This window comes from Tiliqua scincoides, chromosome 4 (assembly GCF_035046505.1).
Source record: "Tiliqua scincoides isolate rTilSci1 chromosome 4, rTilSci1.hap2, whole genome shotgun sequence".
NCBI lineage: Eukaryota > Metazoa > Chordata > Lepidosauria > Squamata > Scincidae > Tiliqua > Tiliqua scincoides.
In genome coordinates, this window is record NC_089824.1 from 23,549,037 (window position 1) to 23,575,678 (window position 26,642).

The following is a 26,642-nucleotide window of genomic DNA, read 5'->3' on the forward strand; positions in this document are numbered from 1 at the left end:
CAGCCCGCCACAGGGTTCCCATGTCTTAGAATACTGAGAAAAACTACCACCAACCACTTCCAGTCTGGGACTACAAAAGCGGAAGTGATTTGCAACAGCTTTTTCTCAGTATTCTAAGTCTTAGGGAGCCTTGTGGAGGGCTGCACAGACTCCCCGCAACTCCTGGACCTTGCGGCAGCTCTTGGTAAGTCAACCCCGCCTTCATCCCCATAAGTGACACAATCCTGGGGATCGTGTTGCTGCCTTCATCCTTCCCCCACCCCTTATGGGGCCAGGGGCTGAGGCTCTAAGGTAGGGGCATCACAATGCACCAGTTTGAGAACCTCAGTGCTCATGGAATGGGGTTTTCCCACCTCCTCCTTCCCTCAGCAGCTCTCTTTGCCTGTCAAAGCCTCTCCTTAGGTTCAGGAACCATTAGGAACAATGTAAGATGCAATGGAGGAGCTGCACTGGGGAGGAATTGGTGAACATACAAGACTCTATTTGTCTGTGAGCATAAGTGCCTTCTGCTCAAGCAAGCAAATTAACAACAAATTTGAAAATTTCCAAAACTCTGTTTTGAAACATTTCATGTTGAGCTAAACTCTGAATTTTTAAAACCGGAGTTGAAATATTTTATGTTGTTGATGTTTTCATTCTAAAAATAATGCAAATAACAAATATTCGTTCCAGTTTGATGCTAGAAGTGTCATTTGCAACTCCAATAGTTCCTATTTCTATAATTATACAGCCTATTCAGATCAGCAGATTACTATGAAATGCAACAAATATTTTGCAAAACTTTATGCTTCACGTGAAAGAAACAGCTGGAACACTTCGCAATGCTATAAAACGCCGAATGTTATTCTAAACATTTCAAAAATATTTAATTAGAATGGTAAAGCCAAATCCATGACATGACATCCATGCAATTTTTAATTATACAGAACAGATACTTCTACTAAATTCTGGGTGATTTAAATGACTGAGAGCTTATGCTCCCTTACCCCATGTAATGACCAGGCGACCCCTGATGAGTCTCCTTGGATCTGCACCTGCTATTGAGTGGGAGCACATTTGAGGAGACCCGTCTCAGGAGGGGGGTCAGGATATGGCAGCAGGCTCTGCCTACAACCTCCAGCAGTGGATAGCGACTGCATCATGTTGGATAGAACTGGGCTCCTCAGCTCTTCATGGCATTATGTCTACCAGCCCTGCCTGCCCTGCCCTTTGTAGACTAAATCTGTAGCTTGGATGGTTTAAGCTCCAACACCCAATTGGATGGTTTCATGAGGAAATTGGATTGGCCCCGCCGGGGTCAGCCATGACCTGGCAGAGAGTCGAGAAGACAGTTGAACTTGACTATCTAGAGCAGCAATTTTCTACCTTTTTCATCTCACGGAACACTGACAAGATGCTAAAATTGCCAAGGCACACCATCTGCCTTTTGACAATTAAAAAGGCACACCATGCTGCTGGTGGGGGGCTCACATCCCCCAATGGTCCTACAATTGTCCTACATTGGGGGAGGGTAAATGACCCTCCCCCAAACTCCCAGTGCACACCTCAGGACTGTTCGCGGCACACCAATGTGCCACAGCACAGTGGTTGAAAACTGCTGATCTAGAGGAAGTAAAAGTCGCAACAAGGCTTCTGTAGGTGAACCTGCAGAAAGATCATTAATGGCATCTGGCCTAGATGCCTTCAAAAGGGGATTGGACAAATTTCTGGAGGAAAAGTTCATCACGGGTTACAAGGCATGATGTGTAAGTCCAACCTCCTGATTTTAGAAATGGGCTACATCAGAATGCCAGATGCAAGGGAGGGCACCAGGATGCAGTTCTCTTGTTGTCTTGTGTGCTCTCTGGGGCATTTGGTGGGCCGCTGTGACATACAGGAAGTTGGACTAGATGGGCCTATGGCCTGATCCAGCGGGGCAGTTCTTATGTCTAGCACAAAACTAATTCTGTAAGGGATCAATAGACAGCTTTACATGATGTTATTCCAATCTTAAACTAAATCTATATAATTAAATCCAGAGAATCTGAAATAGAGTAATGTAATTTTCAGTGTTCACAAAGACATTATTACTGTCCTATATTCGGTATGCAAAATTATATAATCTTATTTGCACTTGCTTTAATCACTTAATGCAACTTTTAAAAAAATGTCTCATGATTTTAAGTAAACATAAATGTATTTTTAATTTTTATATATTGCATGAAGATTGGGGATACAGCTATTGTCAATCACTCATTAACATACCAAAATGAGACCCAGGAGTTAATTAACAATGTCTGATGCATCTTAAGCAACTCAAAACAAGTAGTGCTACTAAGATAATTATTTTCTAGTTTGACGTTACTCATGCATTAATTTTAGTAGCAAATGGTATACAGTTGTCTAGGCAGGGAACATTTCCATAAATTGTGGACGCTGAATATCACAGACACAGCCCAATACTACTGGGGCTGTATGCTGGTGAAACACACATTCTGCCAGTGTAGACTGCCTTGTGGGTGACCTTGTGGGTGACCTTGGGCCAGTCACTTTCTCTCAGCCTCACCCACCTCACCTACCTCACAGGAGGCGAGCAGCTGTGTACACCTGTGTACGCCCTGAGCTCTTTGGAGGAAGGGCGGTATAGAAATGTGAAAAATAAAATAAAAATAAATTAATTAAATAATGTAGAGGTACGGTAGTCATAAGCAATATACTGTCATGTTCGACTAGTATCACACACAGTGCAACCATTTGCAAGGGAACTCATTACAACCTACACATATGAATTCCTATTTGGATGGAATTCCTATTTGAATATGAAAAGTGGTGTGTCCCAAGGATTGGTCTGGGGGCTGGTGCTTTTCCATTTGTTCACAAATGACCTAGAGTTTGGGATAAAGGAGTGAGGTGGCCAAGTTTGCAGAAGATACTAAACTTTTCCAGAAGGGATAGTGAAGAGCTCCAAAAGGACCTCTGTAAACTTGGGGAATGGTAGCAAAAATGGTAGATGCGCTTCAGTATAAGGAGATGTAAAGTAATGCACATAAGGGCAAGATATCTAAACTTCACACATACACCAATGGATCTGAACTGTTTGTGATGGATCAGAACTTGGGTGGTGGTGGAAAGCTCAATGAAATTGTCGATCCAATGTGTGGAAGCTGTGACAAAGGCCAATTCCATGCTCGGGTTAATTAAAAACAGGCTTGTCTGGAGTATTATGTCCAGTTCTGGTTCCTATCTCTCAAAAAGGATATAGTGAAACTGGAAAAGGAGCGCAAAACAGAGCAACCAAAATGATGAGTGGGCTGGGGCACCTCTGTTATGAGGAAAGGTTTTGGGGCTCAGAAGTCTAGAAAGAAGGCACCTGAGGGGGGACATGACTGAGGCATATAAAATTATGCATGGGATGGATAGAGAAAAGTTCTTTACCCTCTTGCACAACACTAGAACTAGGGGAATTCACTAAAATTAAGCAGCAGGAAAGTCAGAAGAGACAAAAGGAAATTTTTCTTTTCCCATCATGTAATTAATCTGTGGAATTCCTTGCCACAAGAGGTGGTGATGGCACCTTGCCTAGATGCCTTTACAAGGGGATTGGACAGATTTATGGAGGGAAAATCCATCACAGGTTATATAGCATGATGACTATATATAATATATGGGTTTTAGAGGCAGCCTACTTCTGAATGCCAGATGCAGGGGAATGGCAACAGGATACAGATATCTCACTCTGAGTGCTCCCTGAGGCACCTGGTGAGCCACTATGAGATACAGGAAGTTGGACTAGATGGGCCCTTGGCTTGATCCAGCAGGAGTATTCTTATGTTCTTATGGAGAAATGGATAAGAAGGGACAATCATAGATTGCAATGGCCACATAAATTGGTGAATGGCCATCTGCATGCATATGTCTCAAAGTTCTATATTTTCATATTTTGATTTCTATAACCATATGCAGTAGCATACAGAGCTAACATACATATAAGTACATTGGCAGATTTTTGATCAGGTTTTTGCATCCATGTGCTAGTTTGCAGTATCGAAGTGCTAGCTTTTCAGCATTTGCAAAGTCTCTACTGTGTTTTCAAGTAAGTTACTGAAAGCTGAAGGACATCAAATTTGTTTAACATTTGAAATAAATATTTTAACAATAATAAAAGTATACACATACAGACTGAAATGATCTGCTCTTCTTTCTTTGGTTTTAATTCAATAAAATCTTTCCCAGGAAGGATACAAAGAAGCAGTACTGAGCTGACATACATATGACTCAGTTTAAGACCTATTTTTGCAGATGGACCTTGAGACACATCAGTATGCTCTCACCTCCTATCCAAACTTAGCTTCAGTTTTTTTTTCACATAGAAATAAGTGTTAAAGACAGCAGTTTTAAAAACCTTCTTGGATGAGGTATTATGGAACTTATTGGCCTGTTTTCAGTTTGCCATTTCTGGACAAGGTGTTCAAGCTGGTGGTGAAGTTTACTGACATCCTTACTGATCTGGGTTCTGGCCTAGTTTCACCACTGAAAGTACCAGGGTAACCCTAGTGGATGATTTACAACATGCAGTGGACATGAGGTGTGCATCCCTGCAAGCCGCACTTTCAGTGGCTTTTTGGTATCATCAACCATAGTATTCTGCTGGGTTTGGAGGGGCAGTGCTCTGCAGTAGTTTCACTCCTTCCTATAGAATGGGCTCCAGAAGTTGGTGCTGGGATACTACTATCTGACCCCTTGACCTCTGGGTCTCTGAGGTTTCCATCTTTTCTCCTGTGCTGCTTAACATTTATTTTATTTATGTACTTACAAAACTTGTATACCACCCTTTGCCCATGACCTAGGGCAGTTTTTTAAACAAGAAAACAACTGCTAATACAAACATAATAATAAAATCATCATAAAATAAAAGAATTTCTTACCTTTGGTAATTCTGGTTCTTGTTAGAGGAAGAAGCATTCCTTTGTGTGGGTTTGCCCTTGCACTGGAGGCAGGTAGGGTCAACTGAAGAATAGCATGACTTCCTTCTGCGTGCAGGGCTCCCAGTTCAGCCCTACCTTGCAGGAGGGAAAGTTGTGCCTCTTCAAAGCTCCTTCTGAGAAGAATTTTCACCATTTTTGGCACCAGGATGGCAGCAGAGTGATTTCCTTGCCAATCTCCCCTGTTAGTCAGATTGGGCCCTTCATGGGCAGAAGTCGGTGTGTTTTTCCTCTCTGGCAACAGGCTCCTTCAGGGGAGACTGTGGCCGCAATTGGGAACCTGCAAGTGCACCTTTGCATGTTGGAGCTTTTTACAGCCCTGGTTCTGCCTTCCCCCGAGTCAATCTAAGTGCCACCAGTGGCTGCAGCCTTATAGCGGCAAGACAGGACAGCCATGGAATGCCCCCTTCCTCTAACTGAGAAACATCATGTATCAATTATAACAAATTAAAAACAGCATGAAAAAATTCAAAAGAAAACCCAGTGGGATGAAATCAACAAGGTGTGAGAGCCCCACTATAGTCAATATTAACCAATGCCAAAGGTCTTCTCAAACAGCCAAACACCTAAGGCATATAGCATTGGCACCTGTCTGTCCACTAGAGGGAGGGCATCTTAAGCCACTTCTGCCCAACGTTGCATATACACAACAAGGATCAAATATGTGCACCCTAGAGTTGGGCAGAAATGGGTAGAAAGCACTGGAAGAGTTTATTCAGAAGTTTAAGATGTTCCCCAAGATAGAAAAGCTGAAATCCACCCATGCTACTGTAGTAATGACACATGTAATGACAGTAAAAATGAACATATACTGTCTTATAAGTTTATATATGCAAGCTGCACTTAAGAGCTCAGTGCTTTGGTCTAAAGAATGAATGGACTTACCCATTGTGTAAAAATACAAGGATCATGAAACATTTATATGACATGGATAAAATTGATTTCAGGGGATTTTTGTGTTCATCACAGGACGTATACCCCATGCCAAGCGTATGGACAAATACTTGCTATTTTCCCATAGAGGAAGGAAACTGGGAAGGAATTCCCAGATTCAATAAAAACGATGTTATGATGATTCAGAAAGATTGTCAACCTATTAAAAGGTTAATCACTCGCTTTTAACCACTCAATATATTCAAATACATGCATATTATCAAATTCTAAACATAGGTGTATTTCTGAGATACTGCATAAAGTTACTTGACTCACACTTCAACAAACAAAGCTACCATGGACAGAGGTGCTATTAGACAGTTAGACAGAGGTCCTATTTTAAATATTTTCTTTTTCTGTTACATGGACACAGGAGAACAAAAGTCATCTCAAAAAATAAGAATGTATGTAATTAGGTCTAAGCCTCATTGATTAATATTTGCCTTTTCCGATTAAATACCTCCACCAATCAACAAGTAAGAGCTCAAGTTGCTTAATACTGAGTTGATTGATTAATGATTATGTTTGTTAAAGCTTGTAGCCCTCCAATTTGCCAGTGTCTATAACCTTTCTTTCTTAGCAGTTTGCTCAAACAACAGATGGGGACTATCAAGGACACTTTATTTAAGAAAGATGGTGACATGAAGGCTAACATGTGCAAGAAACGCAGGATGACAAATCCCAGAAGCTTTGCAAAGAGGAGGTGGTACACATTGTATTTACATTTGGTTTATACCGGATATTAAAATGCATTTACAATCTTACTGGGTGATATTCAAAGAAAGTTAGTCATGACTTGAAAATCCAATTAATTTAAATGGGACTAATGGCCCTATTCTGTTCAGGAATGGGCTGGCATGCAGAGGGGTTTACAACAGCAGAACAGATTTTGGATGTCATAAAATGGTTTCCAGTAGCGCACACAGTGCTCCACACTGGCCATTTTGCACACACTGCTGCAACTGATGGCGATGCAGGAGGCCCACCATCAGACTAGGAAAGGTAAGTCAGATGGCAGTGGAGGTGGAGTTCACAACTGGGGAGGAGGTAGGGAAAGAGGCAGTCCAGGAGCAGGATCAGTGGCACTTGCATGCACCAGAGGTGTGTAACGGCCTGGGACTTACACCTGCAAAATAGCAGCCATAGAACAGCTCACTTATTCCAAGGAGACTTTTCCAACTGCCCTCCCCCCTCCTGCAGAAGCTATGCGTACTTTACTGGCACAGCTGCATCAGTGGGGGAGGGGGTTTAGGTAGGATTGCGCTGTTATGATTAGATAGAACTTATTACAATGCATAGAGTTTTATAACATATGGGAACAGAATCCTGCAGTCAATTGGGACATCCTACAAGCTCTGTTAACCTGGAACAACACTGCCTTTAATCAATTCCAAGTTAATTTTATTTCTTTATACATAAGAGGGGTGAATGACTGAAGTGAGTTGGAAGAGGCAACAATCTATGATTGAGCTAAGCTTAAGGGCTCTTGGCCTCTTCCTGCTTCTGCCCATAAAATGAGCACAAACTGTAGCAGAATTGTCACCTATGGGATGCAGAATTGTATGGGAAGCACATTGCCAATGAATCACACCATATACTTAGAATGGTAATAGTAATGTATGATAGTTTGCCTGGTGTAATAGTCTGAGCTGGGAAGTTACAGATTCAAATCTCAGTTCAGTCAGGAACCAAGAGGCAGCTGTTCTCTCAGGATGAGGTTACTTTTTGATGTAAATATGTGTCTTAGTGAAAGAACCATGTGACAACCTTTAATAATGAGTGTCTTTTAAGTGCAGATCAACCGTGCACATGCAGACTCTTTATGAATAATAAACAAATGACCAAACTTCAGAGTTATGCCTCATTGATAACTTGCCAAGAAAAAGGGTTTTTCCTCAAGGAAACCACAAGGGATTTCCCAATCACATAGTTAGATCTCCCTCCCCTTAACATTAATGGGACTTTAAAGTTGATAACTTTGGTTGGCATCATGCCATGTCTAATTCTGCTCAGTAGTTTAAAATAATGTGGTGCAGAAAATAATCAGGGCGCTTAGTAGGGATGAAGGCTAAATAGCACCATCAGCACTAGCCTGCTTCTGGTCCCAGTTTTGGCTTCATTCTCAGCCATGGGTGGACCCAGGGGGCATGGGTGCGTGCCCCCCCCAATTGTTGCACCAGCAGGCAGCAAAATGAGGCGCCAGGGCAACACCCACTGGGTGGGGCACTGGTGGCTGATGGAACTGAGTGGGAATGGGAGCCCAGGTCTACCCACCCAGCAAATGGCAAATTAGCGGGGCTCTTCTTATGTTTATGGCCACAAGCTCCAGGTCTACCCTCCCGGTGAGCCTGGGCTCTGCAGTTAAGGCAGTGCTCACCCCCCCCAAACACTGGCTCGCCCCGTTCTCAGCTCCTGCGCTGCACCCAGCGGGTTGTTGCGACCTTCGCGACGGGCAGCCCCGGGCTCCGCCCGCCCCCTGCAGCCCGTGCCCGCTCCAGAGCCGGCCCGGGGCCGCCTCACCTCCTGCGCCTCGCCTCTCCTCCTCCTCCTCCGCGGAGTGCATGCAGGGGAAGTAGCCGGCGAGCGCCTCGAAGGACGCCGAGAGGCTGCCCCGACTGTGCGCGCGCTGCCTCCCCATCCCGGCGCCGCGCTCGCTCCTGCTGCTGCGCGTCCTCCCGCCCTGGGCGCCCGGCGGCGTCTGGCTCACTGGGACGCTCAGCCCGCGGAGGGCTCCGCTCGCCCCAGCCTTCTGCACTCACATCGCGCCCCGCCTGCGGGCGGGCCGAGGCACAGCAGCTCCCGCGCTCGCCCCAGGCGGCTGCGATCGCGAGTCACGGGTGGGAAAGGCGCTGGCCGCCCGCCGACAAGCCTGACCCGACCCTCGGGCGCTGCTCGGCAGGCTCCAGAGCGCAAAGTCCAGCCAGACACTGGGCAGGACTCAGGAAACACCTGAAGGGGTCTGCGCTCTCCGGGGAGCTGCACCTGCTTCATTCTTGTATTATCTCCCACAGTTCACTTAGAGCACTGTACAATCCTGTGCTTGTCTACTCAGAAGTAAGTCCTACTGTCTTCAATGGGACTTACTCTCAGGAAACTGCATAGGACTGCAGTCCTTAGGCGTACCATTGCAGCCTAAGGAAGGTCCTCTGCCCTTCCTGAGTAGCTGCTATTGGGCATCTGCACCAACACAGGAAAGATCTTTCAGGCTAGTCCCCATTTTCTTCCTTCCATTGAAGAGCCTGCTGCTGTATTGAAAACACAGCAAGCAGTTCCCCATTTTTGCCAGGTCCACTTTCTGGTTTTCCAGTTGAAGACAATGTAAATGCCTTTTAAACTCCGGCTGGGACATGACTACGTGCTTGTGTGGTGAAAATGGCACAATCCTATCTTCAGCTCATGCTGGCTGGACAAGGACTGGAAGACAAAAATAAATCCTTTATACAAGCATAACTCCTAATTAAATTGGAATAAGTGAAGTTGTGACAATGTAGTTATATTGTACTGGTGTAAATTTAAGATGGTGTAACAGTTATAACTATACCTGTGTGGGGTGATGGGAAATGTGCACAGTTGAGGGCATCAAGAGGGAAGAGTCAGGAATTTAACTGTGTGCTGTTCGCTCTCAGGTTGGTTCTTTCTCCTTTACCCATGCATGTAAAATGGCACACTGAAAATCTGTCTTAAGTATCATACCCACTGAAGTCAATGGAGAGCTCCTGCACTATTGGTCCAGATGTCTTGCAGGGACCATCCAAGAATAAAAGCTTTGTAATTCAATTTCTACTCTATGCTGTCATAAATCAGGTTATATATTGATAATTGTTTAGTAAAAGTGGTGAGGGACGAGGGAACATTAGCTAGCCAGTCTCAGTGACTACCCATGGAAGGGGAGGGTGTGTGTCTGTTTCTAAGTGTGTCCCTGTTTACGCAAGACAAGACTGAAGGCAGACAAAGGATTGCAGGGTTCCTGATGAACTGCCTGTGGGGTCTTCATTTATGTCCAAGTATTGACAGAGCAGAAAGTGTAGCTTTGGAGATGTACAAGCTTCCCAGTTTAATGTATCCCTGTACAAACCCCAACTACTTCAAGGACATCAGCCAAATGACAAAACACTTGTGAAAAATGGACTAAATTATTTTACAGATTTGTTGAAAGATTACTTGAAGAAATGATTACTTTTTGCACTGGGGATGGTTTCAAAGGAACGATGTTGATGTAAGGGACCAGTTTGACTCTAGAGTCACCTCCCTTTGCTTAAATTCACATTGTTCATATAACTTGCTTTAAAATGCAGATGAAACCTGTTTGTCAAATATAAAACAAGGGCTATGTTAGCAGGCAATATGCAAGCAGAAAAAGAAAGGGAAATCTTAACCTATAAAAAAGATAGTGCCTGTTTAAAGAACAATTACTATTCTCTAAATATAGCACATTTTCTTTTGCTTTTCTCTTAAAGTACATTAGTTTTAAGAAACAAAAGGTGTCGACGTTTTTGTAAAAGAAAATGCACTGTTTGCTGAATGAACGTTCTGTTCATTTTTTACTTTGGGGCAATCTTTTGTGGACTGAAATAAGAAACAAACCTTCATCCATATGCTCAACTAGACTTCTCTTTGTTTGGTCTAAAACCCTCTGCAAAGCGTTCTCACTAATAAAAATAGGTTATATGAATAAAACTTGCCACACTATGCATATTATGAAGTACATCAAAAGGTTTTCTCATCACTTTTCGTTTCCTAGTTTGGGCTTTTATGTGGCATTTCATTTACAGATTGATGAATTACAATGAATTCGCAGTGTACATAATTAATTCTCAGTGCCCTACATGTGAATGGAATTCAGTCTACTTCCTGTGTTCTGCAGGGACAGAAGCCTGTGCATAGACAGATTAGTATTTTATGCATCAAACAGGTTTCTACTTTTGATAATGGCCTACTCAGACATTTCCCCCTTGTCCTTCTTCAAAGAGATCAGGAGTGAGCACTGAGCCTGAAAACCCCCCTTCCATTTCTTCCCCATTCTTCTTTCACAGAAAGATGAATAACCAAACCATATACTGCAGCTATTTGACCACGGAATCTCCTCTGTCCTAGAAGACTGAATTCTCTTTAAAGACCAAGTTTCTTACACATCAGGTTGAGCAGCCAGTTTTTGAATCAGACAGGCAACTCATAAATATCTGAAATCTAAACACAGAATTCTTACCATTTCCAACCTACCGTTCTATGAAATGGTGCCCAAGATAATATAAAAATCCATAAAGTTCCATTAAATCCATAAAATAAAAGCAATAACAACACTTCCCCCTAATTTATAACTTACAAAATAAAATGCTGTAAAACACAAAAATGGCTGTGATGGCAATTTTCCCCTAAATATACAGACAGACAAGTCACAACAGACAAGTCACAACAGCTAATAGTTCATTATATAGTTAAAAATGAACAAAACCTATAAATGCAACTAAACTCTAATAGTATGATCTTAAGATTCCACAAGCCTGAACATATATATGTTGTATATATGACTATGGGCTCAATCCAGCCTTGGCCAATCCAGCGCAGGTAGGCGGGGAGCAGGGAGGTGTTCCTGGGCAAGGGGAGGGCGGGCAGTGGGTGGGCCCAGGGGCAAGCGGGTGGGGAGTGGGAGGTAGGGCTGGGATCCGGCAGTGCTCTGAGGCCTCAGGATTGGGCAACAAGTCTCACTATAAAACAGACTTTGATTTTTTCAGCCATTAGGTAGGCTTTTTAAAATAAAAACTTTTTTCACAACACTAATGTAGAATTTTGTTGGTAGAGGTAGCCCAATGACTAATCAGATGCTCATGGCAAAATATAAGCAGCAGCCTTCTCTCCAGTCTCCATGCTTCAAGCTGTGCCAAAATTCAGCTCCTCCAGTATGGTAACATTCAATTCATTGCGCCCAGTGACAATACATAGCATCCAATCATATTCTACATTTCATAGAAAGAGTAAAACAATCATGAAAGAGAATTCCTTCCAGAGAAAGAGATGTTATATACAGAACATTTTTTTGCCTAAGGAAGGTAGCTTTTTAATTGACTTTGTGTTTTACAAGCCGGCCACTGTTCGTCATAACAGTTACTCAAAATGACCTCTGTTTTGCCACTGCTATCATCATCTGGTAGTTCTCAGCATAAAAACTGTAGTAATAGTGTCTTCACTGTTGACAACAATGGTTGGGTAGTTATTCCTCCCATCCTGCCCCGGTTGTTTAGAAATAATTATTTTAATGGTATTTATAGTTCAGTCATAATCCAAATAAAGCTTAAAGTACTACCCTTCCCGGATAGAGATATCTTGGCCACAGGTATCTATGCTCTGGTAACATTCAGATTAGACTAATGCAATGCATGCGAATATTTTTGAAGATTATTTCAAAACTTTAATTGGTACAAAAAATGGTAACCAGATCACAGACTAAAACTAGCTGCATGGTACCTTTCACCATGGTGATGAAAACATCACCACTGGCTTTGTGTGCATTTCTGCGTATAATTCAAAGTGCTGATGCTGATCTTGAAAGCCTTTCCTCAAGTGGGAGTTGGATCTAGGTATCTAAAGGGCTCCCTCATAAGCCTTCCAGTCATTATATTTTTTTCAGAGGCCCTTGTCTGGGCATCCCTGCTGCCTTTGGAGGTTAGCTTACTGGTAACTGGAGAAAGGGCCTTTTCTACAGTGACAACCTGATTGTGGAACACTTGCCCCAGAGATATTTGCTTGGCACCTTATTTGTATTGTTTAGACACCAGGTTAAAATCAGTTTGAATGAACTTTTAATATATAGTGAGATTGATTTTAGTGCTGTTTTTGTGTTTGATATATAAACAAGGAAGTTTGGTCCAAGATGTTCACAGTAGAACAAAGAATTTATAATACTGCAATCTTTTCATGTACTATTTAAACATGTAGGAATGGTGGGTTTTGTCACTTGTCTGTACAGACATAATCATTACTTGACATGAGATTTTCCTTTAGCTATTGCTCAGAAAGACGCACATTACATAATTTTCATTCCAGACATATATATGTCTCACCTATATAGTATATGGCTAAGATAAAACCTAATTTAGGATGTGTGTAAGAACCTTTATTTATCTCAGCACTGTCCATTCCAGCTGCACTTCTTCAAGTCTGAAGTTTGTCATAAAAATCCTTACCAACAGTTCTGTCCTAAAAAGGTCTAGTGTAGAAAATACTTCAACATTCTCATGCAGCCATACCAGGAAAGCACAATAATGGGTGAATTAACTTCCAGTGACAGGGCATAAACCACACTACTTAATGAAGCACTGCAAGGCACTCAGATATGCTACACCTGAGTGATAAGAGCCAGAGAAGTAATATGCTTATAACAGAAGCTAGGATGTGAACTTGTTTTTTTCACATCTGATTTTCCCTTCTGTACAAAAAGCACAACAGATCCTTCTCTCTCCAGGGTATTCTGAAGAGAAAGTAAATAATTAAGAACCACTTAAATATAAAGATGCTGGCGACCACCAGCTAAACTTCATAGTGTTTACTGGTCCTTGCTGAAAATCGCACATCATAATTCTGCACTTGAAGGCACCTCAGCATACAAGCTTACCAAAATATATACAAGGAACAATGACAATGTCATGGTTCTCACAGTGACCAGTCTGATGTCTTTGGGAATCTCATAAACAGGGCATGAAGATAATAGCCCTCTCTCACCAATTGCATCCCTGCATTTGGTATTTAGAGGCATCCCTAGCATGTATGCACTGCTGAAACAGAGACACCTGCGTTGGCTCGGTCATGTCGTGAGAATGGATGATGGCCGGATCCCAAAGGATCTCCTCTATGGAGAACTCGTGCAGGGAAAGCGCCCTACAGGTAGACCACAGCTGCAATACAAGGACATCTGCAAGAGGGATCTGAAGGCCTTAGGAGTGGACCTCAACAAGTGGGAAACCCTGGCCTCTGAGCGGCCCGCTTGGAGGCAGGCTGTGCAGCATGGCCTTTCCCAGTTTGAAGAGACACTTGGCCAACAGTCTGAGGCAAAGAGGCAAAGAAGGAAGGCCCATAGCCAGGGAGACAGACGAGGGACAGACTGCACTTGCTCGCAGTGTGGAAGGGATTGTCACTCCCAAATTGGCCTTTTCAGCCACACTAGACGCTGTTCCAGAACCACCATTCAGAGCGCGATATCATAGTCTTTTGAGACTGAAGGTTGCCTACATTGCTTCTAAACCTGGATGTAGCACATCGCTATCAGGGTTAGTAGCCCAATTCATAGATTTGTATAAACTGACTTGTCGCAATAACTGAGTTGACTGATGGTTCCTCACCATCACTGTAATATGAGATGTTATTGAAGTGTATAGCTTGAGTCCTCAGTTGTATTCCTGCGCCTAGGAAACTGATGGTGATTTGGTCCTTTTGTTACTTAAAACTCTGTAACTGATCTCTATTTTTATAAAATCATAAAAGAGAAGGGCCTTGGGTAATACACCCTCCTCTCACCTTTATCCAAATATTTCTAATACATTGTTCCTCAAACTGTGGGTCGGGATCCACTAGGTGGGTTACAAGCCAATTAGACTTAATGCTACAATGGTATGTGACTGCATTTGGGGAAATGTTATAGACCTGTACTTTTAACAAGCTACTATGTATATTCTTTTAACAGTGATAGTAAATGGAACTTACTCCTGGGTAAGTGTGGGTAAGATTGCAGCATAGGATTGTTAAAAATTTTCCTGCTTGATAATGTCACTTCCGGTCTTGACATCACTTCCAGTGGGTCCTGACAGATTCTCATTCTAAAAAGTGGGTCCCGGTGCTAAATGTATGACAACCGCTGCATTAACCCATACAACAAAATATAGCTTATATGTAAAATTCAGTGAAAATTATTCTATTCGGCAGCTAATTTTTCCTTACTTTATTTTTCTTAGCTTCTCTCTTTCTTATGCTCTTATGTTTTTAGAATTACTATACTCAGAAAAATTCTGCTTAGTCACTACTTCTTGTTATCAGGGAAGTTCTGATCTAAAGCAAACTGAAAAGTAACTTGCTAAAAGATGCATCTAATTCCAGAAATTCTCATGGGCTCAAAAGTGATTAAACAAACCATGTTAAGATGTTCTACATTTTATTTTTTTGCAAGAGTAACATCACTAAAGCTAGATAAAGGCAACAGAACCAGACAGTATTTCTAGAAATAGAAACATCTTCCAAATGTTCACCAGTAAAAAGAGGGACATGACTGTAACACCAGTGCTCTCATACTAACAGTCATTGCCAACCAATCCGGCCGCTTTACACATTGCTGAAGACTTACCTATCTGCTTTTGCAAGACATCCACTGTTAAAAGTGGCCTGCACTGTTTTAAAAAGCTAAGGAAATTGTACCTGTGGATATGATCATATGGAGACATGGCATTACATGTGCTTCTCATCTACCTCAGATTTTACAGTCCCTGAGCCAGACTATATGTTATGTTATGAACTTTTCTTTCAAAAATATTCACTGGGGGGTTAGGGATTGGGACTGTGGCCAAGAGGATTTAACCTTTTGTCCCCACCACAGTCCTCAATTTATCATTGTTGTCATCCCCTGTGACGGCTATTTGACAAGGAAAAAAACTGACATCAGCACTAACAAAATATTTTTTGTTGTCATATATCAAATGGGGGGGGGCAGCAATCTGGGTTGTGACCATGGTGGGGCAAAGGATGAAGCTCCTCTTTCCCTACCATAGCCTTGAACCACACTGGGGTCCCCAGGACTGCTATGTTAGAAAGTTAAGTCTATCAGTGCTAATGAGGCACCTAACATAACCTGTAGTTGGACTCTCAGTGCTCAGTAAGCAATTGTTTACTGTCAGCACCTGGATGTGAATTATCCAACTTACTCCAAATATCTAAATGAGGTTAAGGAATTATAATCTTTGCATTTTGAGATTTGAGTGGAATAAGGAAATATAGGTGGAGCCTGTTAATCCTTGGGGGTTCCATTCTCAGACCCTCCGCAGATACAGAAAACCACAGATAATGAAATCCGTGGTTTTTGGGGCCCACCAGAGCCTTGCTCTGGTTGTGTTTAGAGCCATTCTGAGCCTAGGAGAGGCTGCATGTGGCCTCTCTGAGGCTCAGAAAACTTTCCAGATTCAACCAGATTGAGGTTCTAGTCATGTCTGGGAGGTCTACAGTGGGCAATCCACTGGTTCGGAACCCACGGTAAGGCAAATCCACGGTAGCCGAATTTGTGGATAAAGAAGCCCCACCTGTACTTCAAAGATGGACTTCAGGCTTTCCTAGTCCCTCCATTCTCAACCTTAGTGTTTGAATGGATCAACTACTGTGCTTGTTATTTCAGGTTACGGTCATGGTTAAGAGCCATTTTAGTCAGTTCCCCCTGAGGAGAAGAATGCGACCATTCCTGTTGAATTCTAACAGCCACCATTCATGCCTTTCTAGCATCAAGGCTGGATTACTATAATATACTTTCAACCATGGTTATCCTCAATGATTGTTTGGAAGCATCAGATGGAGCAAGCACCGTGGCCTGCTTTCTGTTTTGGATCAGACTTTGAAAACAGATGATACTAGTGTCTTAATTTACTGCTAATTTTGACCTATAAAATAGTAATGTATCTTATTAACTGTCATGTTTCTTCATAGAAAGAAGACAACCTTCTCCAAAAGAATGGTCTCTTAAAAAACTTCACACCAATTCCAAGTCATAAAAGTGACTAAAGTGAGGCATTCTTTGTGACTGCATCAAAATTTCACAACTCTCTTTGACCTGAGAGTCACCAAAGTTTAAATAGTTTGGGCTGCAAGGAATATATTAGCTAGACAAGTGAATGCTTGAGTTAAGCATATAGGAGGACAAGTTTAATTAGTGACATTTCATTGTAGGATTGCAATATGTGCAGTATTTAATTTGTTGGTTAGTAAAATAAATTTTGTTTATTTAAAATATTTATATCATGCCTTGCTTATGCTGGAGCCAATGCTCAAGGTGGCTTACAATTCAATACAATTTTACTGTTATAACACACCTCAGGGACTTAAATCTGAGTAGACATACATAGGATTGTGCTGTAAATAAAATTAAAGTACTGAGCCAGACTAAAAAGAATTTTCCAGACACCATGGAGGAAGCAAATTCACAGTGGGTCAGATAACTCTTTTCAAAGGACAGATAATTCCTCACAAGCAGGGATATTTAACTGCTTTCAGAACCAGCAGCAGACAGGGTAAAAAATACAGCTGATGTCAGGAAAGCAAACACTCCCTGTTCTTATACACAAACCAGAAGGCGTTATTGTTTTGAGGGGTGGTTGTTCAAGTACAAGCACTACTATGAACAAAAATGTCAAGCTTCGTAGTGATTTCAGTAAAGTGTCAAAGAACTTTACAAAGTGTACCACGTTAATGAGATAAATTCTTTCAGTTCCTAACTGGGAGTCTTAAACACATGCTATCCACAATCTTTCTGATTCATGACCAGAAATCAGATGTATTAATTTCCCAATTAATGTGCACTGAGCGCCCCAGGCAGCTCAGGATTGGGTTGCCTGACCTTCAGAGGCCCTAAGCACTGAAGAGATTATGGTGCCCCCATATACATATATTTTAAAATAAAATTATCTTTAGAAATGAAACAAAATGTACAGTAAGATTTATAGATGGCTCCCCATATCAGATGATCAGTATTTGTGTTTCATTTATCCGTGGCTCTGGGATGCCTGTACGTGCCACCCTGTGCCCATTAACATTGTTTAGATGCTTACCAGGCCAATTTTTTTTCCTTACAAGTTGCTGTATGCATTCAAGCTTTTATAGCATGTGCAGGCAGGCTGCTGGCAGCCTGAATGTTGGAAAAAAACTTGAAGTAGTTAACATTGGGGCATTTGGTGGGCCACTGTGACATACAGCAGGGGCGTCCAAAGTTTTTGGCAGGAGGGCTACATCATCTCTCTGACACTGTGTTGGGGGCGGGGAAAAATGAATAATTTACATTTAAAATTTGAATAAATTTACATACGTTTACATAAATGACTATATTAAAGATGAACTTATATTATTAATTATTAATTATTATTATTAACAGTATTTATATACCGCTTTTCAACTAAAAGTTCACAAAGCGGTTTACAGAGAAAAATCAAATAACTAAATGGCTCCCTGTCCCAAAAGGGCTCACAATCTAAAAAGATGCCAAGGAATACCAGCAGACAGCCACTAGAACAGACAGTGCTGCAGCAGTATGTTATCCTGACATCATCAGCATATATTTCTCAGGGCAAATATTTAGGGACAAAGTATTTACCTAATGAGGTAGAACATGGAGTAATTTATGATTATTTGCCTCCCATTGTTTATCAGTTTAACACTGAGTAGCCCTTGTAAGTGATAATATTTATAAATGAATATGCACTCATAAAACAATGTCACATGGTTATACAATGTTCCTTATTACAGGCGAATGTATCTTAAAATGCAGTGCGGACATGGCCTTTACTGGCATTATGTTCTCCGACATTATGTTCTACGACTCCACTGTAGAATCTCTGTGGGTTAAATTACCAGGCTTGTGCAGCGATGTAATACTGGGGGCATGCTATCATCCTCCAGACCAGAAATCGGATGGGGACCTTGAAATGAGGAAACAGATCAGGGAGGTGACAAGGAGGGACAGGGTTGCAATCATGGGGGACTTCAATTATCCTCATATTGACTGGGTCAATTTGTGTTCTGGTCACGATAAGGAATCCGGATTTCTTGACGTGCTAAATGACTGTGGCTTAGAGCAGCTAGTCACGGAGCCCACCAGAGGACAGGTGACTGGATTTAATATTGTGCGGTACGCAGGAACCTGGTTAGAGATGTAAACGTTACTGAGCCATTGGGGAACAGTGATCATGCTGCGATCCGTTTTGACATGCACGTTGGGGCAAGAATACCAGGCAAATCTCTAACAAAAATCCAACGGGCGGACTTCCCTCAAATGAGGAGGCTGGTTAGAAGGAGGTTGAAAGGGAGGGTAAAAAGAGTCCAATCTCTCCAGAGTGCATGGAGGCTGCTTAAAACAACAGTAATAGAGGCCCAGCAGAGGTATATACCGCAAAGAAAGAAGGGTTCCACTAAATCCAGGAAGGTGCCCGCATGGCTAACCAGCCAAGTTCGAGAGGCTGTGAAGGGCAAGGAAGCTTCCTTCCGTAAATGGAAGTCTTGCCCTAATGAGGAGAATAAAAAGGAACATAAACTGTGGCAAAAGAAATGTAAGAAGGTGATACGGGAGGCCAAGCGAGACTATGAGGAACGCATGGTCAGCAACATTAAGGGGAATAATAAAAGCTTCTTCAAATATGTTAGAAGCAGGAAACCCGCCAGAGAAGCGGTTGGCCCTCTGGATGGTGAGGGAGGGAAAGGGGAGATAAAAGGAGACTTAGAGATGGCAGAGAAATTAAATGAGTTCTTTGCATCTGTCTTCACGGCAGAAGACCTCGGGCAGATACCGCTGCCCGAACGGCCCCACCTGACTGAGGAGTTAAGTCAGATAGAGGTTAAAAGAGAAGATGTTTCAGACCTCATTGATAAATTAAAGATCAATAAGTCACCGGGCCCTGATGGCATCCACCCAAGAGTTATTAAGGAATTGAAGAATGAAGTTGCTGATCTCTTGACTAAGGTATGCAACTTGTCCCTCAAAACGGCCACGGTGCCAGGAGATTGGAGGATAGCAAATGTCACGCCTATTTTTAAAAAGGGAAAGAGGGGGGACCCAGGAAACTATAGGCCGGTCAGCCTAACACCCATACCGGGTAAGATGGTGGAATGCCTCATCAAAGATAGGATCTCAAAACACATAGATGAACAGGCCTTGCTGAGGGAGAGTCAGCATGGCTTCTGTAAGGGTAAGTCTTGCCTCACGAACCTTATAGAATTCTTTGAAAAGGTCAACAGGCATGTGGATGTGGGAGAACCCGTGGACATTATATATCTGGACTTTCACAAGGCGTTCGACACGGTCCCTCACCAAAGGCTACTGAAAAAACTCCACAGTCAGGGAATTAGAGGACAGGTCCTCTCATGGATTGAGAACGGATTGGAGGCCAGGAAGCAGAGAGTGGGTGTCAATGGGCAATTTTCACAATGGAGAGAGGTGAAAAGCGGTGTGCCCCAAGGATCTGTCCTGGGACCGGTGCTTTTCAACCTCTTCATAAATGACCTGGAGACAGGGGTGAGCAGTGAGGTTGCAAAGTTTGCGGACGACACCAAACTTTTCCGAGTGGTGAAGACCAGAAGTGATTGTGAGGAGCTCCAGAAGGATCTCTCCAGACTGGCAGAATGGGCAGCAAAATGGCAGATGCGCTTCAATGTCAGTAAGTGTAAAGTCATGCACATTGGGGCAAAAAATCAAAACTTTAGATACAGGCTGATGGGTTCTGAGCTGTCAGTGACAGATCAGGAGAGAGATCTAGGGGTGGTGGTGGACAGGTCGATGAAAGTGTTGGCCCAATGTGCGGCAGCAGTGAAGGCCAATTCTATGCTTGGGATCATTAGGAAAGGTATTGAGAACAAAACGGCTAATATTATAATGCTGTTGTACAAATCTATGGTAAGGCCACACCTGGAGTATTGTGTCCAGTTCTGGTCGCCGCATCTCAAAAAAGACATAGTGGAAATGGAAAAAGTGCAAAAGAGAGCGACTAAGATGATTACGGGGCTGGGGCACCTTCCTTATGAGGAAAGGCTACGGCGTTTGGGCCTCTTCAGCCTAGAAAAGAGATGCCTGAGGGGGGACATGATTGAGACATACAAAATTATGCAGGGGATGGACAGAGTGGATAGGGAGATGCTCTTTACACTCTCACATAATACCAGAACCAGGGGACATCCACTAAAATTGAGTGTTGGGAGAGTTAGGACAGACAAAAGAAAGTATTTCTTTACTCAGCGTGTGGTCGGTCTGTGGAACTCCTTGCCACAGGATGTGGTGCTGGCGTCTAGCCTAGATGCCTTTAAAAGGGGATTGGACAAGTTTCTGGAGGAAAAATCCATTACGGGGTACAAGCAATGATGTGTATGTGCAACCTCCTGATTTTAGAAATGGGTTATGTCAGAATGCCAGATGCAAGGGAGGGCACCAGGATGAGGTCTCTTGTTATCTTGGTGTGCTCCCTGGGGCATTTGGTGGGCCGCTGTGAGATACAGGAAGCTGAACTAGTTGGGCCTATGGCCTGATCCAGTGGGGCTGTTCTTATGTTCTTATGTTAATGTAACATGTAAGAAAGTGTCAAGGGAAACGGGTAAGAAGTGCAGACAGCATAACAGACTTTCAAGATGATGCAGCAAATATGTCAGATCATAAAAAGAATTGTGCTTATTCTATTACCATCCACAGAGGCAGCATGTGATACACCTAATGTAATACAAAGTTCTAACAGGGATGGTGTCAACTTTATGATTTAGTAGAACAATAAACAAATCACTGTTGAAAAACACATATTATCCTTCTAATGTCTTGTATAAGGACTATAATATATCTAGAACAGTGTTTCTCAAACTGTGTGTCAGGACCCACTAGGTTGGTCATGAGCCAATTTCAGATGGGTCCTCATTCATTTCTTTATTTTATTTTTAATCTATTAGACTTGATGCTGCCATGGTATGTGACTGCATTTGGGGAAATGTTACACATCTGTATTTTTAACAGGCTACTCTGTATATGCTTTTAACGATAGTAAGAGGGACTTACTCCTGGGTAAGTATGGGTAGAATTACAGTCTAGGATTGTTAAAAATTTCCTGCTTGATGATGTCACTTCCAGTCATGACATCACTTCCGTTGGTCCTGATAGATGCTCATTCTAAAAAGTGGGTCCCAGTGCTAAAAGTGTGAGAACCACTGATCTAGAAGAAATAATCCTTAAAGTTTTTGACAGCTAACTTCCTGGTAATAAATACTGATGCAAAAGGTATGGCCTTGTGTATTATTGAGAGGTTCTTATTGTATGCTAGTTGTTACACAATTTACTTTTGGATTATTGTTATGAATGCTCCGCTAGAGACCAGTGGTTTCACAAGGTAGTACTCCCACAAAACCATATCCTTAACCATCAGAATATTAGGAAGAGGGAGCTCAGTAAATAGCATGCTTGAAAACTTATAGCATCTAACAAATCAAAATGAACTTAATCCAGATTATAACTAATTTTTAAACAATATACAGGACACAAAATGTTGCCAGAAGTGAGCATTCAGGCACTTGATATGGGAACTCAGTTCCTTTACTTTTAACTGTAGCAGCAAAGCAGTATTAATGAAAGTAAATTTTAACAACTAAACATAACTTGGCAGTCAAAAGAGAAATATATTACCCTGTACAGTGGTGACCTTTCTGTTCACATATTTTTTGCGGTTACTTTGTCAGTTTACCTGTAAAATACTCAGTGCAAACTCTGGTCCCTATAAGACTGTGGGTACAATCGTGCCTCCAGGATCACCCAGTGCAAGTTACTTGCACCAGTCCTGGGGTGTCACAAATGTGCCATGAGGAGGGAGGCTGACCTAAGCCCTGCAGGGCCAGTGCAACGGTTGCACTGGCTGAGTCAGGACACCATGGGGGCTTGGGGAGGGCGGGAAGGAGGCGTTGTGGGGTGGGGGAGGGTGGGTGGTGGGCGGGCCCATGGTGGGTCATGGGGGGTGGGGCCAGGATCCAGCACTTGTGCCAGATACTAACCCCAGTTCCAGGCAACCCGTAGCAGTTCTGGACTGCTCAGATCTGAGTAATCCCACTGGGGCTGCTGTGGTGTTAATCTGGAGTAAGGAGAATGAATTCCCCTTGCCCAGGGCTGAGCCGCAACCACTCCAACTCCACAATGGAAACAGGGAAGGCCAGCTGGCCTCCCCGTTCCAGTGTGGGTTATGATTGGGCTGCCCGTTACATGTTATATTGCTTGCTTTGGCATAAGCTTTAAAACCAAGTTATAGTATCAAAAAAGAAACAGAACCTTTTTGTGCTGTGCAAGCATGCCCTCAACTTCCTATTGCACTGCTGCAAGGCCTTTTAGGTTGGCATGAATGCCAGGCCACAGTCAAGCGCTTCCAGGCCACTGCCACAAAGAGGCAGTAGTGTGGTGCTCACAGCAACAGCTGAAGAATCACCACCAGTAAGTTGGCGGTGGAAGCATGTTGTGGGTGGGAAGGGGGAGTTTCAAGGACAGATTGGGGACGGGAAGGGAGCGGTGGATCTTGAAGGTACTGGTGTATGCCAGATCCTATCCTTTCCCAAATCATGCTTTCCTCAAGACATTCTTTCCTCAAACATTTGCCAGCAAAGTGGCTGGAACAGATCCAAGAGACCCATAGACAACCAGGCACCCTACTGGGGGCTAAGTAGGCAATATTTTTTACTTACCTCCTGCTGGCTGTATAATCGCCTCCCAAGTGTGTACTACACCAGTGTGGCTGCATCAACACCAATGGTTTGGGATAGGATTGGGTAGCAAGTATGCTAGGAATGGATGAAGTCAGTATGACTCACAATAAATAAGAAAGCAAAGAAAGCTCTGCTGTCAATATATACAATGTTATATAGTTCATTATTTGCTTAGGCACATAAATTAAACATAATGTGCACAGATTACTTTAATTAGATTTCAGACAAGCTACATGCCATTGCTGTTATACAATCTTGGAAAGATGCTGTCCAGCACACTTCCTTTCCTTTTCAAAATATGCACAATAACTGTAATGTTTAGGGATCTAAATAACGTTTCAGATTTGCACATTTACAGGTGTCTGCTATTTATGCATTTCTATATCGAAAAAGCAGATGCCTGAATTTCACTACAGAAAATTTCGTCCCTTTTTCTAGAATATCTACCAGTCAAGATTTGGAGATTGTATGTGCAAGGTTTTCTGAGTTTGTGTTAATTTTTTTTTAATATTTAGCATACAGGCAGCACCTAATATGGTAACTGTTGAACAGTCATTTTAATGTAAACCTGCAACTAAAGACAACAGTTTATTACACAAGAAGTACATTTTGAAGCTGAAAAGAAACAAAAAGAAATAAGAAGTAAAACTGTTATTCATTATGCCTAAAATAAAATATACAATCTTAAAGATGACAATATTATTCCATAGCAAAAGATGTGGAGTAGAGTTTTGGAAGATGCATGTAGAGAAAAACTCCCAAGAAATTAATTACACTAACTGCAATTCAGCTGACTTTCAGCACTATTAGTAGCAACCACCAGAACAGAAAAACAGCAAATCATGTTGATCCCTGAGAATAAAAGAGATTACTGCATTTCGTGTGGTCCTGTGAGCAAAAAAAAAAACACAAGTTACAGAGGTCCAATCTGTAGAAGGTTCTAATAAAGTGGCTTGATAAACACTCTGGAAGATAAAGAAGTTTCAACTCGCTCAACCTTTTAACCTAGAAATCAAATTAATAATCAAGCAGTTTCAGTTTAATTGTGACATATATGTATCCAAAGTAACAATACATTTGATAATAAAGATGATAATGATAACAGAAATTTTGTTCCTACCAGTTTGGCTGAGCTGTGAGGTACTTCTGCTTTTCCGCGAAAGACCCACAATTGCTACCATCTTTGCACCAATACTGGAGCGTCGCTTTTTGCCACCTGCACCCACAGTGCCCACTGCTGTGTCAGACTGGCTGCCATCATTCTTCTCTAGCGTGTACATCTCCCCGCTGATGCTGGTGCTTTTAGTTATGTTCTTTCCTGAAGCGCCCATCTGTCTGCTTTGCATTTTGGATGTAAAGACACTGTCAGCCGGTGAATGGATAAACAAGGTAGTAAAGAAGAAAATAAAGGGGAGAAGACAGAAAAGGACAGATTTCAGATGGAAAGCTTAGGGAGACTGGAGGGACAAAGCAGCTAATTCACACATAAGCAGGTTAACTTGAGTTAGCAATGGAAAAGGACAACTTTCAATTCCAAGCTAGTGCTTGCTTATACTTGTCTCACTATATACTTTGCTTGTAAATCCTACTGCTGAGTATTTAGTCACTGCCATTATTATAGTACTTTTGGTTACACACTGTATGTCAAACTGTAAAAATATTTGTGTGCTGTGTATTCATCTGAGAAAAACATTTTATTATACATTTAATTATAGAATATTCATCTATTTTTATATCACTAAACAACAGTCTGATTACACAGGCCAACATGCATTTTGCTTCCTTAAACGTTACTCCAATTCCTGGGTATATTTGGGGTGCCGATTCCAAAAGTGGCATCCGTTTTGTCCTATCACATCTAGTTTTAGAGATATAGTATAGCCTCTTTAGTGAATGGTTCAAGCAACTTCCTCATGAAGAAGCCTATACCATGGCTTGATACCTATATCATGGTAGATAAAGGAGTATTAGCTCTAGTGATCCCTTTATCAACTAAAGTCTTAGGTGAAGAGTCTGACTGCACCAGTTTATTTTCTGCACTAAGTTCTTACCAGGCCAGACTATTTCTTCTCACGTCTTATACGGATAATTAGGGTTTAAACTGTGTTATAGTGATTAGATGTGTGTAATTTCCCTTCAGTACAGACCCTCAATTCTCTAAATTTTTATATTGTGGTGTCCTAGGTAAGATACACCTATCTGCAACAGAACAAAGTTAACTGCCTATACCTGCATGATCATCCTTTTACCTTAGAAAATTGTGCAGCGCATAAATTTGTTTTGGTTTTTTTTTGGGGGGGGGATGGTAGTGGTGGAAAATTTTGGGTCATCTCTCTCTCTCTCTCTCTCACTCACTGCTGCAAGTCCTGCTACTGCTGAGAAGATGCTCTACCATAGCATTTCCCTCTCATTTCCTCCACTTCCTCTTCTGCTCCTGTTGCTAATGCTCACATCACTCTTCTTTCCAATACTTCCTTTTCTCTCTACCCCCTTTTGAAATTCAGCAGAGGAGATGGAAGAAGTAGCTATTTGCCCACTAGCTAACTAGGCACACCAAATGAGATGGGACACAGGAAGCAGCATTTGGTACACTGCTTCAGGTACCACAGTACCTTGAACTGATACTGTTAGAATATTCTGTTTCCAGTGAGTAAAACAGGATTACAGCCTTACTTAACACAATGGGCTTACTTCTAAGTAAAGTAAACAGTGCCATTTTCAAACACCTCTAGCTATTGTATATCTGTTGTTCTTTAAGAGTGATCCATGTAATCATACATGTGCGTAGCTTGCCAAGCTTCCCAGACAAGGAGAGCCTACTTTGGAGCTCTTTGTTTGGGGCTCTTTAGTCTAGCAAAGAGGCACCTGAGGGGGGACATGATTGAAAACATACAAAATTATGCAGGGGATGGATAGAGAGCGGATGGAGGGATGTTCTTTTCCCTTTCACACAACACCAGAACCATAAGTTATCCACTAAAATTGAGTGTTGGGAGAGTTAGGACAGACAAAAGAACATATTTCTTTACCCAACATGTAGTTAGTCTGTGGAACTCCTTGCCACAGGATGTGGTGATTGCATCTGGCCTAGATGCCTTTAAAAGGGGATTGGACAAATTTCTGGAGGAAAAGTCCATCACAAGTTGTGAGGAGTATGTGCAACCTCCTGATTTCAGAAGTAGGCTACCTCAGAATGCCAGATGCAGGGAGGGCACCAGGACGCAGGTCTCTCGTTGCTGTTGTCTGTGCTTCCTGAGGCATCTGGTGGGCCACTGTAAGATACAGGAAGCTGGTCTAGATGGGCCT

The 26,642-nt window shown here is 42.3% G+C and overlaps 1 protein-coding gene across 28 annotated transcripts in view; it reads right to left on the reverse strand.

The window, feature by feature from the left end:
* RIMS2 (regulating synaptic membrane exocytosis 2) overlaps nucleotides 1-26,642 on the reverse strand; it is a 513,992-nt gene that overhangs the window by 11,574 nt on the left and 475,776 nt on the right. For 11 of the 28 annotated variants that reach the window (XM_066624817.1, XM_066624816.1, XM_066624819.1 and 8 more), the window contains one exon: nucleotides 24,457-24,698. The exons of 16 other annotated variants lie outside the window; for them this stretch is intronic. In XM_066624817.1, coding sequence (XP_066480914.1) covers nucleotides 24,457-24,698 — 242 coding nt within the window. The remainder of the gene's footprint in view (nucleotides 1-24,456; nucleotides 24,699-26,642) is intronic. One more of the 28 variants, XM_066624811.1, reaches the window with a different exon arrangement.